Raw genomic sequence first — 14,440 nt, forward strand, 5'->3', positions numbered from 1 at the left:
CACAGGCGATCAAATGCCACCAAAAGAAAGCTCAATTTGTGGGAAAGAAGGATGTAAATTTCATTTATGTACCGTATTGCATGACCGCGCAATTGTCCGTTAAACTAGTGCAGCGCTGTATAGCAAAAAAATGGCATAAATTGCAGTATCTATACCATAGTTTGTAGATGATATAACTTTCACACAAAGCAATCAATATACACTTATTGGGATTATTTTTACCAAAAACATGTAGCAGAATACATTTTGGCCTAAATTTATAACCAACTTTACTATACTATAGTTTACTATATATTTTTTATAGCTGAAAGTAAAAAATATTGTTTTTCTTCAAAATTTTTTGTCTTTTTTTGTTTATAGCGTGAAAAATAAAAAACACACAGATGATCAAATACCACCGAAAGAAGCTCTATTTGTGTGAAAAAAAGGACGTAAACCTAATTTGGGTGCAGCATTGCATGACCGCACAATTATCAGTTGAATTAGTGCAGCGCCGAGTAGCAAAAAGAGGCCTGGTCATTAAGGGGGGTAAATCCTCTGGAGGGCAAGTGGTTAAATATTTACATCGAATTTCAGTGATTGCGCATGTTGGAAATGTTTTGAAAAACAAACAAATTTCTAATCAATGATGGGAGAATCGTAGTAAAAGAAACGAGCATGAGCTGTGACCTGAAAAGAAAATTCTCGGTCACGAAAATTCTTTTCTGTAGCAGCATGAGGTGAAATTGAAGACTTGGTTGGTCGGACTTCGAAATCAATGGTGGCACCATCGGATTACAAAACGCACAAAATTTCTGATTTTCTAAAGAAAATTAGTTCAGAATTTGACCCATGCATGAATTTCTATTTTAACAAATGCTGATTTTAACATGTGTTATAAGTATCAAAAGTGTCCCAGATGGAAAGTGGTTATTAAAGTAAAGTAAAATGTGATAATACATCACATGGCCTCTACACAACACACACCAGCCCCCCCTTACACGGAGCATAACACGCACCCGCTAGTTTGAAGAGCTTAAGAGGGCTTGCTGCTCATTGGAAGAATATCCTCTCACTTCCTGTTGGGTCTACAGGACAGGAAGTGAAGGGAAATCTCTCTAATGAGACAGAGATGGCAAAAAAGAACTAGAAGAGGTTGTTATCGCTTCCCATGCTATTACGTCTTGAATCATCCCCAGGCACAGATCTTCCCAGAGTGATGCGACTTGTAACTCCTCATCGCTGCATTGAAGAATCCCTAAAGTGGCACAATGTCCTGTTGGCTAGGCATGGAGAGGAAGCAGTCTGCCATAAGTTTTTCCACCTTTTCTGCTCTATTTGTGATATCAGTGAAGACTCACCTTGCAGTCCCTCAGGCAGACCTGTGCCATTCTTGCTGACACTCTGGCTCCAAGTACCACAAACCTTGTGATAGTATTATTTCCAGCCCAGGGGGAGGAGCTCTGACCCGGGGAAGAATCTATATACAGCTACTAGGTCTGGTGAGTCATGTGCTTTGCATTGTTTTTAACTTTTCATGCAGCTACAAAGGTAAATCATATAATAGGATAGGGGAGTGCGTACCAGGAAACACAAAAAACGTTCTGTTTAAGCATGAGAGACATGTTGTTCCTTTCTGTGCATCGTCTACCACACTATGCAGGAGCTGTTAGATTTTCCAGAAACCAATATGGCCGACATTGTTTCTTTCATATATGAAATAAGAGGGAGCCATGCTGGTTCCTGGCAAACTATTTTTTTGTATTGAGGGCTGTGTTATAGAAGGGTTGACATGTTTGAGTCTAAGAACACTGCTGGGTCAACCGCTCAGCTACTTGTGCCGGGATAACCACATCTTGAAGTCGACGGAGTTGGGCGTGGTTTACTTCGCTGCGTTTTCTTCGTGACAAGATCGGTAGGGACGGGAAGGTAGGCGTGGCGTGCTTTGAAGCTTGACAGTATTGGTGAGCTGTGTGAAGGAAGGTGGATGTGATTTCCGTTAGTGCTTGCCCGCGGATAGATGAGGGGCGTGGCCTGCTGAGGCGGGAAATACAGTGCAGGTTTGTCTTGTACCTCAGTTGCAGGATGATATAGCGGTGGGGATGTTGCTGCCTCTCTTTTAGGTGACTCTGGCACTGACAAAGCTAGCTCATTGAGATGCCGCCATTAGGGCTCACGCACACTTGTTGGCTCTTTGAGTTTTTTACTGTAAAAAAAAAAAAAAAAATTCAGCACCTGAGAGCCCCAGTTGTTACAGCCTCATGTACAATGAAATACGGGATACACAGTGCCAAGTGCAAGGGCTCATTCCCACAGACAGAAAAAAAACCCCACTGTGTTAGTGCCTAGTTTTGTATTCATCCAAACCAGCGTTTCTCAAATGGGGTGCTGCGGCAAAAGTACATTGCATTTAGACAAAGCATATGAATAACTGAGCAAAAGTATGACACCCTCATGCTTAACACATAATCTAACATTATAAAGCTATAACAGAGGGGAATAATATGCAAAACAGCTATCACCAGATATAGCCAAAGCCTTGGAATCAATTATGCTATCATACCCCATACCAGTAAGTGAGAGAACATCTGGAAAGCATACGTAAAGTCAATGCGCCCTATATGTAAGTGATATCATAACACTGTGAAGTTGTTATTGAATAGGAACTAGAAAAGAGAGAAAATAATAAGAACATAGAAAGAAAAAAAAAAAGGGGGGGGGGCGGGGTGAATTAAATTTTAAACAAAAAGGGGAGGGGCAGGGGAATGTTGACCTAAGCTGAAATAAAGGAGTCAAAGCCCGTTGACAATCTGAAGTGAGACTACACAAGTTTGATTGATTCTGATTTATTCTCATCCCAAGCAATCATCCTATCTATATATTCAATCTTGTCAACCTCACAAGTCCATTCCGCTATAGACGGAGCCTCAGTCTGATGCCAATGCCTGGCGCTTACAGAACGCACTGCCGTAATAAAGTGTCGCACCAGACTCCTTTTAATTTGTTTATACGAACCTGGCAACATAGACAATATAGTAATCCTAGGCTCATTTGGAATATAGTCTCCCACTAATGTAAACAAATTGAGAATCTTCTCCCAAAAAGACAAAATTTTTGGGCAAGTGTCCAAAATATGGGCCATGGTCCCAAGTTTTCCCAAGCATCTCTAGCATGTCTCAGGGATAGATGGGTCAATTTTATGCAAAATCGTAGGGCAACGATACCATCTAGACAGGATTTTGTAATTGTGTTCATGAGCATAAAAAGATTATTAGATAAGATAATTTGTATGATACAGCTAGTATCTTGTCCCAGTCCAGTCCCTCCGCCGATGTGTTTAATTCCTGCTCCCATTTAGAAAGGAATGGAGGCGGATTCGGATAGATCTCTCGCAGTAAGATTTGGTATACCTGCGAAGGCATGTGTTCAGGTCTAGATGATTGGGATAGGAGTGATTCAAAAGCCGATGAAGATCCATACAATGCCACTTACTCAAATAATGTTTCAGTTGAGTGTATTCCAACCATGCTAGTGACGTACTATGACAAGAGGGAAGTATATGGGAAAAAGGCTTAAGGGTCCGACCACACAACGTGTGGCGCATTAGAGGACCATCCTGGCAACTCCAACTTAGGAACCGAGAACACTGTTCCGTGGCAGGGAATGAAGTTAGCCCAATGGGGTCAAAGGGCTTGGCCTAGAGGACACTAAATATAAATATTTAGTATTAATAAACTGTTTTAAACCCACATATAAACATTTGCAATCAAATCTTTAATTTTTGGTAGTGACAGTGTTTGTGAATTTCTGCCAGTCACAGGCTGTGTCCTAGAATAACAGGGAGATGAAGCCACCATCAATCAAGATATAATATCCTACTGCCATTGGGTTTAGCTGGTTAGTGGGCAAGGAGGATGGAGGGAGTGGGCTGTCATTTACCACTGTGTACACAGCCACATTTGTTACTTTATAGTCACATGGGCTGCTCAGATGTGATAGAGAGGAAATGCTCAGCACAGAAACTCGCTGAAAACTGAGCATGTGCGGTAGCTGCCAACAGTGTTCTGCAAAATCCCCAACTGCACTGGGGACATGGACAGAAGGTAGAGAGAGAGCAGGGTCAATCAGGTTTTTTGTAGAATACAGAAATCAAATCTCATAGTGAATATGAACTAGGGATGCACCGAAATTTCGGCCACCAAAACATACTGACCGAAAATAAATGCCGATAGGAAAAATTTTGCCGATACAGGAGACTGTGTGTACTGCAGATGTGAGGGGGTGGCTGAGAGAGGCAGGAGAGGAGCAGTGTATACATTGACTGGCTGTCACTATGTCGGTGCCGGTTTTTAAATGTAATTACCGGCTTCTTTTTTTTTTCTTCACTATAGCTCACGGAGTTAGCTGTCACTTCCACCCCCCCCCCCCGTCGAGCTAAAAGAAATAAAGTTTCCTTTTAGTTTATTTCCTGAGATAAAAGAAACAAAGTTTCCTTTAGCTCCAGGGAAAGTGACAGCTAATTCTGTGAGCTATAGTGAAGAAAAAAGAAAGCCTGCAATTGCATTTAGAAACCGGCACTGACATATAGGCCCTGATTTACTATTGGGCGTGGGCAAATGCCCAATTTTTATGGGCGACCGTCTATTTTTACTATTGAGCAGCGCCCATAAGCAGATGCCCAATCGAATTTACAAAAAGACACGCCCGAAATCAGACTCACAAAGCAGACTTGCTAAGAAGCACGTCTAACACCATGAAAAATCACTGCAGAGACATGTTCACTTAGAAATTTGCTTTGCCAAATATCAGGACTTCACTTTAAACAATATCTGCTATTTCCAAAAAAATTAAGAATGTGTTAAAAATCGACACAGTAAAAATCTAGACTCCCCTGCAGTGTCTTTGGCTGATATAAATGCGCATGTGCAGAACACATTTTAGGTGTCTGCCATGCGCGTTTGCTTTTTAGCCACTGCCTAATAGTAAATCTCACTGTGGATTCCTCTGACAGCCGGCACTCGGTTGCGACTACTGTGTTAAACAAACAGCACTCGGCATATCTTCATGTAATCTAATTAGATTTCCTTAGTTCTAGTGATTCTATTTTTGTTTCTTATCCTTTATAATTATTTCTGTAATGATTTTACTTATTTCGAAGGTCTAGATAATATTTATTTTGACAGCTGAATGTAAAAATAAAGGTCCGCAATAAAAAAAAAAAAAAAAAAAAACAGCGTGGGTCCCCCCTCTCATCCATACCAAGCCCTTCAGGTCTGGTATGGATATTAAGGGGGAACTCCACGCTGAAATTGAAAAAAAAAAAACAGCGTGGGTCCCCCTCAATATCCATACCAGACCCTTATCCGAGCATGCAGCCCGGCAGGTCAGGAAAGGGGGGGGGGACGAGCGAGCCCCCCCCCTCCTGAACCATACCAGGCCACATGCCCTCAACATGGGGGGGTGCTTTGGGGCAGGGGGGGCTTCCCCCCCCCCAAAGCACCTTGTCCCCATGTCGATGAGGACAAGAGCCTCTTCCCCACAACCCTGGCCGGTGGTTGTGGGGGTCTGCGGGCGGGGAGTTCTGCTCCCGTCTGAGGCTTCCAGCCTTGTGAAGAAAAGGCTAGCTGACATTTCTTATATAGGTATGGGGCGGGGCCAGTTGGGAACAGCAAGCATGTGACATGGGGCGGGGTCACTCAGATGATGTCCCCGGCTGGCCCCGCCCCATACCTATATAAGAAATGTCAGCTAGCCTTTTCTTCACAAGGCTGGAAGCCTCGGATGGGAGCAGAACTTTTTTTTTTTCTTTTTTCGGGTCGCCGCCGTGATTGACGTTGGATCTACTTCGGGGGACATTGTTTTAATAAAGGACTTGTCAAAGACCCTGTACTGTGTTTTTTTACACTGTACTTTGTTTTTTTGTGAATGAGTCGCGGGACCATGTACCGCAGACTCATTCACGTAGGGGGGGGGCGGGATCTGGGGGCCCCCTTGGTAAAGGTGGCTTCCAGATTCTGATATGCCCCCCGCCCGCAGACCCCCACAACCACCGGCCAGGGTTGTGGGGAAGAGGCCCTTGTCCTCATCAACATGGGGACAAGTGCTTTGGGGGGGGGAGCCCCCCTGCCCCAAAGCACCCCCCTCATGTGGAGAGCATGTGGCCTGGTATAGTTCGGGGGGGGGGGGCGCTCGCTCGTCCCCCCCCATTGGTGACCTGCCGGGCTGCATGCTTGGATAAGGGTCTGGTATGGATATTGGGGGGGTTTCCACGCTGCTGTTTTTTTAAATTTTCGGCGTGGAGTTATCCCTTAATATCCATACCAGACCCGAAGGGCTTGGTATGGATGAGAGTTGGGACCCCACGCCGGTTATTTAAAAAAACTGTTTATAAATCCCTGCAATACTTTGACATTCAACTGTCAATGGGGGAACTCCGCCGACAGCTGAAACATGAGCGCTGCATTGGTTTTCACTACTAAAACGCCGCATGAGTTGATAACATAACTCATGCGGGATTTTAGGAGCGTCAGCCATGTGTTAATGTTTCAGCTGTCAGGGGGTTTCCCACTGACAGCTGAATGTAAAATAATTCCCTTTATTGCATAAATAATAAAAAAAAAGCGTGGGGTCCCCCCTCCCATCTGTACCAAGCCCTTCGGATCTGGTATGGATATTAAGGGGGAACTCCACGCTGAAATTTAAAAAAAAAAACAGCGTGGGGACCCCCTTAATATCCATACCAGACCCTTATCCGAGCATGCAGCCCGGCAGGCCAGGAAAGGGGGGGGGGACGAGCGAGCGCCCCCCCCCCTCCTGAACCATACCAGGCCACATGCCCTCAACATGGGGGGGGGTGCTTTGGGGCATGGGGGTGCTCCCCCTCCCCCCAAAGCACCTTGTCCCCATGTCGATGAGGACAAGGGCCTCTTCCCCACAACCCTGGCCGGTGGTTGTGGGGGTCTGCGGGCGGGGGGCTTATCAGAATCTGGAAGCCCCCTTTAACAAGGGGGCCTCCAGATCCCGCCCCCCCCTACATGAATGAGTCTGCGGTACATGGTCCCGCGACTCATTCACAAAAAAACTAAGTGTGGTGTAAAAAAAACAGTACAGGGTCTTTGACAAGTCCTTTTATTAAAACAATGTCCCCTGAAGTAGATCCAACGTCAATCACGGCGGCGGCAGGGACCCGAAAAAAGAAAAAAAAGTTCCGCTCCCGTCCGAGGCTTCCAGCCTTGTGAAGAAAAGGCTAGCTGACATTTCTTATATAGGTAGGGGGCGGGGCCAGCCGGGAGTGTAGTTAGGAGAGTTTAGTGGTAATTTGCAAGTCTATTTTTTTAGTTTTGTGAATTGTTCTTTTGTGGAATTCCGGACCACATCTGGACATGGCAAGATCGCTGTTCTCCACCGAGGAGCTGATCCTCATTTGCTGGGGAAACATTACTAATAATTGTATTTTCTGTTGAAAACATGTCCAATTCCTAGATCCATTGAGGTACATAGCAGAGGTTCAAGGTTCTTCCTAACTGTACAGGTGGCACAGACACAAGCATACACCCAGGGCCACTGTTAGATATCATGGGGCCCCGTACAGCATACCTGACAGCCCCCCACCGCCAGAGAAAATATCCAAATTATATTTATGGTAAAAATACACTAAAAACATTATTAATGGACATAGGTGTCCGTTTATGAACCAGTGGTAATAGATCGCTGCTCAGTTCTCCGGCATTCTCGGAGAACACAGTTCTCCTGTGAATGCAGTTTATGAAGCAGTTCTCCGAACAAAGGGAGAACGGTCTCCAAACGCTGGAGAACGGTCTACAAACTCTGAAAAACGGCTCATTTTACTATAATCTCACAAGATTACAGTAAAAGATCAGTTTACTAAGCAGAGGTAAATTATCTCTGCTTAGTTTTCGGTCCCTCTGATTCTTCAGCTCTGGGCTGGAGAATCTGGAGGGAGAACACAGATCTCCAGAGAAGGGCTGACATGATCTCCTGAGTGTCATAAACTGTGAATGACCAGAGAATAGCTGAGATCTGTTGAATCTCAGCTATTCTGTGTGTCATAAACGGACACCAGAATCCCAACCATATTCCTGTGAAATCTAAATGAGAAAACTGTACTGTTCATAAATAAAGCTGTGTGAATGGGGCATTTTTTACTTTTTTTTTTTTTTCCTCAGCTCGTTAATTTCAATGGCCTGCCTAATGTGTGGGAACCTGCAAAAATACTGCAGGCATATTATTTTAAAAGTGTGTTGCACCTAACCGCGCACATCTGCAAAGGGCATTGCATTTCTTTGCTGTGCTGGAAAATGTGTGTTCTTGCATGCGTTTCTGCACCACCAATGGTGTGAACAAGTCCTAAGGGCCAGTTCACACTATAGAAACAGTCTAGATGTGTTCCTGATCTGTTTTTGCATGCCCTTTTGGCATGCATGTTTTAGTGTGTTCCAGTACATTTTGGATGCGTTTTGGACACGTTGCATTGCATTTTTGTATCCCTTCCAGTTAGTTTTTTCTACTTTCTTTTTATTCAATTTAATTAGGGACATGTGCGTTTTAGTACATTCAAGGACGTTTCAATGTGTTCCAGTACAGTTCTGTGCAGAAACAATGCAGCGTGGTCAACTTTGTTTACAGCACCTGCAATGCACTGAAAATGCAAGCGCTGATGTGAACTATGACATTGACAACCACATAACCTTCTTTCTGTGCGTTTGTGATGCCAAATAAGCAACTGAAACACATGTAGTGTGAACTGGCCCTAAAGGTTATTAGAGGTCAGGGAACGGGACTGACCAGGAATTGTGAATTCAATCAGACTAGTGGTGAGATACAATCAGCAAAAATGAGACACATTCACTTGATCAGTAAATAGATAGTTGAAGAGTGGGGCGGTGATCCATACATTTGCATATGGGACAGGTGATGATGGGGTGGGGGAGGGGGTCAAGTTGTATAAGGAGACAGATTTAAAAGAAGAGAAAAAAGTTACAATGAAATATACACAGCATGAAACTTGCACATTTCCTAATTGGCAGAAGAACAGGACGCAGGTAACATTCAACCACTTTCTAGTCATTAGGCAAAATCATAATTGATTGATCAATATTCCTGGCACTGACACAACCCAGAAAATTGATCTCCATTTTTTTAACGTTCATAAATGTCAAGGAGCTTATAATCTAAGGACAGAAACTCAGCCATGTAACTAGGCCCAATGAACAGCATGTCTTTTAAGTGTTGGCAGAAACACATCCATACAGGGAAAGCATGGAAACTGGGATGTAGCAATGACTGGGATTAGAACCCATGACCCAAGTGCTGTAAGTTCTGAGCTCTAACCACTAAACCACTGTGGGAGACACAGTTTGAGCTACAATGTAGAATAGTTACATTGTTTAAAAATGATAAAGCGAGCGCTGGTCAAATGATATAGACTACTAAAATGGTATTACACAAGATAAATATAACCACGAACAGTAGTGCATGAACTCGTGAAAGGTCATCCACCCCTGTGAAAGAGTACTACACTATTAAGCACCTTTCTGGCTCCTGTGGCTGAGCTAATTCCTCCCCAGGACCATTTGGGCACCCACCCTGATGGATGGATGGAGCTGGATGACTAACCCATAGCTGCCAGCATACCGCTGCACCCCCAGATGTGTGATGTGTATAACCCATGCGCATTAATACTTTTGTTCTGGTGAGTGTAGACCAGTCCCAAGGGTGGTTTACCTTTCACGAGTTCATGCACTACTGTCCGTCACGGAGAGACCACACGTGCCATTCATAGGTACTCTCTGAGTTGGTACTCTGACATGAAGGACATTCCATTATTCAGGAATGATTACATGAACTTATTTTAGCACCATTTACCATTTTACATCATTGTTGCAATTCTTTGCACTTTTTGGTTTTTACATGCGTTCATTATTTATCACATGCATTCATAGCGCTGCACTTGTCTTTAACATAAAATAGTTACGTGATTAAAGAGAATGAAGATATATAATTATATTGGGATTTGAGATATAAGTGTGAAAATGTTTAACATTTGAAAATAGAATGTATGACATTCATTAGTAAATGCATTAGTTTCCTGATCATTTTAAAGAAACAGAAAAAAAATTCTAATATAGGTGTACTATTTATTACATTCTAAAGATTCTCTTTTGCTAATAGGAAAACGCCAATGCTAATAAAGCCCGCGCTTGTGCGCCATCTAGTGAATATATCCGGTATTGCACCTAAAAATGTGCCAGATCTGATTCCACATTTACTAATAGCAAAGTAGACGTTGGTTAATGAGATTGCTAGACACCGCTCAGAAGACTGACAGGTCTTGATTGATTTAATTGAGTCTGCCTGAATGGTCAGAATCTGATAGTAGACTCACATCTTAGTGAATCAGGGCCATAGTGACAGCCTGTGAGGGAGCCTCACTGTTTACACTGCTCTCCGCCTGCCCCCTCCTTGCACACACTGCCCCTCACCCCCTCCCCCCTACAAAGAGAACTCATATGCTATTGGTCCCCTATGTGATAGCAATAAAATCATAAGTTAAAAAAAATAAAAATATACATGAAAGTACATGAAAAAAAATACAAAAAACGGTTTTAGGCCACATGCATTCTGAATTTTCGGTATCGGTTTCGGCACCAGAATTTTCATTTCGGTGCACCACTAGTATGAACAACATGTAATGCAGCATTTCTTGATAGTTTTTTTATGATGTGGGTTTAACTATATTTAAGCAAATTGTTTTCTGCAAAGTTTCTTAGCTGACGTCCTACAAGTAACAGAACTTCATATTGCAGGCTGCCAATTCTAAGCTACTGCCACATAATTTACAGAAGTGTTGTCGTCCATTAGTTGGGTGACCTGCCCGTGAGTTTTGTAGGAAGTATGCGGATGGGCAGCCCAAAGATGAACTGAAGGATCGCACTTAGACTTAGGATGCTGTTGTGCGTGTATAAACATTTTTTCCAAGGGTCTTCTGATGATGTCACAGGGCCTTCCTCTTCTACGTATATTTATGATTTATTTTGTATTTGCTGCAAGTCTAGGTAAATGAATGCGTAGTTGACTGTATTTGGTCTTGCTTATAACCATACTATTTGGTTTCAGATGGATCTGGGTGAATCACATCCTCCAAAAGGAATATTTGTATGCCACCTATGCGGACTATCGGTTCCATATACTTATTTTGGCCAAAGGCCACCAAATGCACACTCTGTAATGTAAGTAGCGAGAAGTTGTTTTTGTTGCTCAGTGTCCTGTAAAAACAATTCCATCCTAAACTAAGTTGTCTCGTTTAGAAAATAAGAAATAATAATGACTAAATTTATCAGCCATATTGTTTTTTTTTGTTTTTTCTTTATATATTGTTTTTGCATGTTTTTTATAGATTTTTGGAAGAATGTTATGTCACGGTGGATCCTTTCACTCCTGAGAGAGAAAAAGTTCTGGTTCTTGGTTCAATATGCAGCTTATGTAAACAAGTGGTCTGTGTTGGCACGGTAAGAACTGCATTATGTGTTCCATTATGCTTAGTTGGCTTATAAGCAAATGAATGATTGTGATTGGTCATTTTGTTTATTATTAATAATTAGTATTTAGTAATGTGTATAACACTTTTTCAGAGTATAACTAAACCCTTCCAACAAAGCCCAGGAATCTTCAGGACAATATAAAAATGTAAAAGCTTCCTTTTTTTTTTTTCTTTAATTTTAATATATCCAGAAACACATATTAATATGCAGTAAAATTCATGATGCTGTATGGCCCTGCATTTTTATTTTCTACTTCCTCTTAATGCACCATTGGGGTATGCAGGAACTCATTTCAGAGCAGTGACATAGGAATCATGTCCTGTTCAGCTTTGCCCCACAGCTGTTAAAGTGGGAATATTTTGGGAAGTGTAGTTTTTTGCTGGTCCAAAAGAACAATACACGCTCTTGGGGTCATTGTCTGTAACACAGGGTATGGGCAGTATAGAATGATAATCTCTGTTTCTTTGGAACCCCTTGCTGTGCACTACCAAGCTGAATGTGCTGTTTGTAGACACGGGCGCTGGTATTATACAGCAGGAGTGCACATTCCTAGGGTGACAATGCTGCTTCACTTTATGGAGGCACTGGGGCAGCACTGTCACTATTCTATAGATGCTACAAAGGCTTTAACTGTCAGGATCAAAAGTTTCCAAGAGGTAAAATAATGGGGATGAAAGCTAAACTGAAAAAAATGTGTCCGTGCATTGATAGGACTTGTTTATTACATTTTAAAAATAAGGTTTAGATACACTTTAAGATTTTTATTTGTCCCATAAACTGTTTGGGGAAGCCATTGCACAAAGTTGCAAAAGCTTTTCAACTTTGTTTTACTTTGCATAATGTGGGGAAGAGTTAGAACAGAGGTCTAAGGGGGACAGGCTCAACTGGCTATGGCAGCAGTAACCATTTACGAGACGGGCACACCTGAAAAAGTCTAAATGGGTTTGTCCTGCACTTTTGTTTAGCAAGGCAGAAAACAAACACAGTTCAATGCAGGCGTACTTTGCATAGCAAGTTCATAGCATAAAATGAACAAAACAATCTGACAAAGTTGTTAGCAGTCCCCCTTTTCACCCGGCAGTTCCCACAAAGCTGGGACAGCCAATGAACCTCAGTGGGCTCACAGCTATAAAGGCCTTTTGGACAGCTGACTAATTAGTGAAGTTTGGAGAACAGGTACCCGGGGACTGCAAGCTTTATCCCTTTATCCCACCCAAAACTCTACAAAGCCTCCTCACTCCAAGACCGAGAACAGAACTTAAGATCTGAGAAAACAGCAAAGTTTGTTTCCTCTATAACATATACAAACCTTCAGCCCCTATCCATGTCTGCGTCCCAGCTGCTACATAGGAAGCAAGGGTAGATAACCCAAATGTGGTCAGATATAATCCAAATCTTCTGGAAAGTATTCTCAGAAGAGGAATGGTGGGTATAACTGCAAAGGGGAGAAACTCCATATTGATGGTCATGGTTTGGAATGGAATGTACACCAAGATCATATAGGTGTCTTTGACAGATTGGGTCTGAAGACTTGAGAGCTTGTAACTTTGCCATTTTTTATTTTTATTAGGAATGCAGCCTCTTTTACTCCAAACGATTTTGTCTACCTTGTTTTATGAAGAACAAAAGTGAATTTCCGCCTGAAATCCGGCAAGATTTGGAGAAAAAGGCCCAGTCAAGGTGACAGGGATGAACTGTTAGTTTTTGTCTTGTTTTGCATTGACCGGAAACATTGTCACACTAATAAATATGTTAGTAGAATTTCAGGTTATATTTGTTTAAAAATGACTCCTTCAGGTAGATGTAAAACCTACTGACTGACATATAGGTTGTTTAAACACGGTGTATTATAAACTGTTACCATGTTTATTTTGCATCTCAAACCTACAATCTCCTGCGGCCACTTCCAGTTCACATGCACTTGTTCCAGCAGCAGCTATATTACAGGGCACAGTGGTAACATGGGGCGTCAGCAGGGGAAAGCAATAGGGGCTATAGGGGGGACACAGGGGTTCAACAGTCCTGAACGTGTCAGTTATGAAAGAGACTTCACCCAAGGATTCCTCAGCAAAGTGGTGTCCCTCAGCATGAGGGTGAGGGTAGTCTTCCTGTGATTTTTTTTTTTTCTTTACAGGTATGATTTTTTTCTTATAAGTTTAAAGTGTATGGAAACCACAAACAATGAACCTCTATTATCTTCTCCCTTTTGGCCTGTTGAATGTACCATTGAAAGCATTGTGTTATACCAGTGTTTCTCAAGCTTTGTTCAGTCAAGGCACCCTTTAAAGTTATGAATATTCTCAAGGCACTCCATTTTAAAATGTAAAAAACTATTCTAATAGCTTTACCTAATGCAACAACATCCACATATGTAGGACAACCAATGTTAGAGGGGATTTATTTTTCCAAAGCAAATAGACTTGCACACTGATACTAAATCGTATTTCAGTGCTTCTCTTCTCCCTGTTTCTCTCTATCACTCAGTTAATTTGACCGCATTACTGACAGAGGGGCAGGGGAGGGTCAAACAAGGATGCCATGCAGGCCACCATCATCCTCCATATCAACTAATGGCATCATTGGTTGTTAGCACGTTGGTGGCTAGAAGGTTGTAATGGTGCACAATGAAAACCTATGGCTTTGTGTAGCTAAAAGGCAGGCTTGACCACCTGCTCGCTTTTATACAATTTTTGGGCAATTTTTAGACCTTTTGCCAAGGCACCCCTGAAGAAACATCAAGACACACCCCTGGGCATGCTGGTTGAAAAAGGCTGTGTTATACAGTATCTGTTCACTGAGTGCAAAAAAATCTGTTGCTCATGGCCATCATACTGTGAGTTGGTAACTTCCTTTGTTTGCCAGAGCTGCAGTCTAATCAGTTACATTGTTACTAAATACTG

At 42.4% G+C, this 14,440-nt stretch overlaps 2 protein-coding genes across 6 annotated transcripts in view; one reads left to right on the forward strand and one right to left on the reverse strand.

Annotated features, from left to right (window-relative positions):
• The window catches only part of TTC38 (tetratricopeptide repeat domain 38), a 45,310-nt gene extending 43,613 nt beyond the window's left edge, over positions 1–1,697 (reverse strand). Inside the window, exon 1 of one of the 3 annotated variants that reach the window (XM_089680755.1) lies at positions 1,341–1,692. In XM_089680755.1, coding sequence (XP_089536881.1) covers positions 1,341–1,370 — 30 coding nt within the window. In that variant the 5' untranslated portion in view covers positions 1,371–1,692. Of the gene's footprint in view, positions 1–1,340 lie in introns of all 3 variants that reach the window. The other 2 variants (XM_089680753.1, XM_089680754.1) reach the window with 2 other exon arrangements.
• CDPF1 (cysteine rich DPF motif domain containing 1) lies at positions 1,163–13,301 on the forward strand. Of its 3 annotated transcripts, none has more exons than XM_089680757.1 (4): positions 1,163–1,481; positions 11,116–11,228; positions 11,396–11,507; positions 13,111–13,301. In XM_089680757.1, exons 2-4 carry the CDS (start codon positions 11,116–11,118, stop codon positions 13,222–13,224), a joined length of 339 nt encoding a protein of 112 aa, XP_089536883.1. In that variant the 5' UTR covers positions 1,163–1,481; the 3' UTR covers positions 13,225–13,301. The 3 variants fall into 3 exon arrangements, with proteins under 3 accessions (XP_089536883.1, XP_089536882.1, XP_089536884.1); XM_089680756.1 differs by lacking the exon at positions 1,163–1,481 and adding an exon at positions 1,737–1,908; XM_089680758.1 differs by lacking the exon at positions 1,163–1,481 and adding an exon at positions 1,937–2,039.
• The last annotated feature ends 1,139 nt before the right edge of the window (positions 13,302–14,440 follow it).

This window comes from Staurois parvus, unplaced genomic scaffold (assembly GCF_062004578.1).
Source record: "Staurois parvus isolate SC_StPar_1 unplaced genomic scaffold, SC_StPar_1.0 ptg000249l, whole genome shotgun sequence".
NCBI classification, from domain to species: Eukaryota; Metazoa; Chordata; class Amphibia; order Anura; family Ranidae; genus Staurois; species Staurois parvus.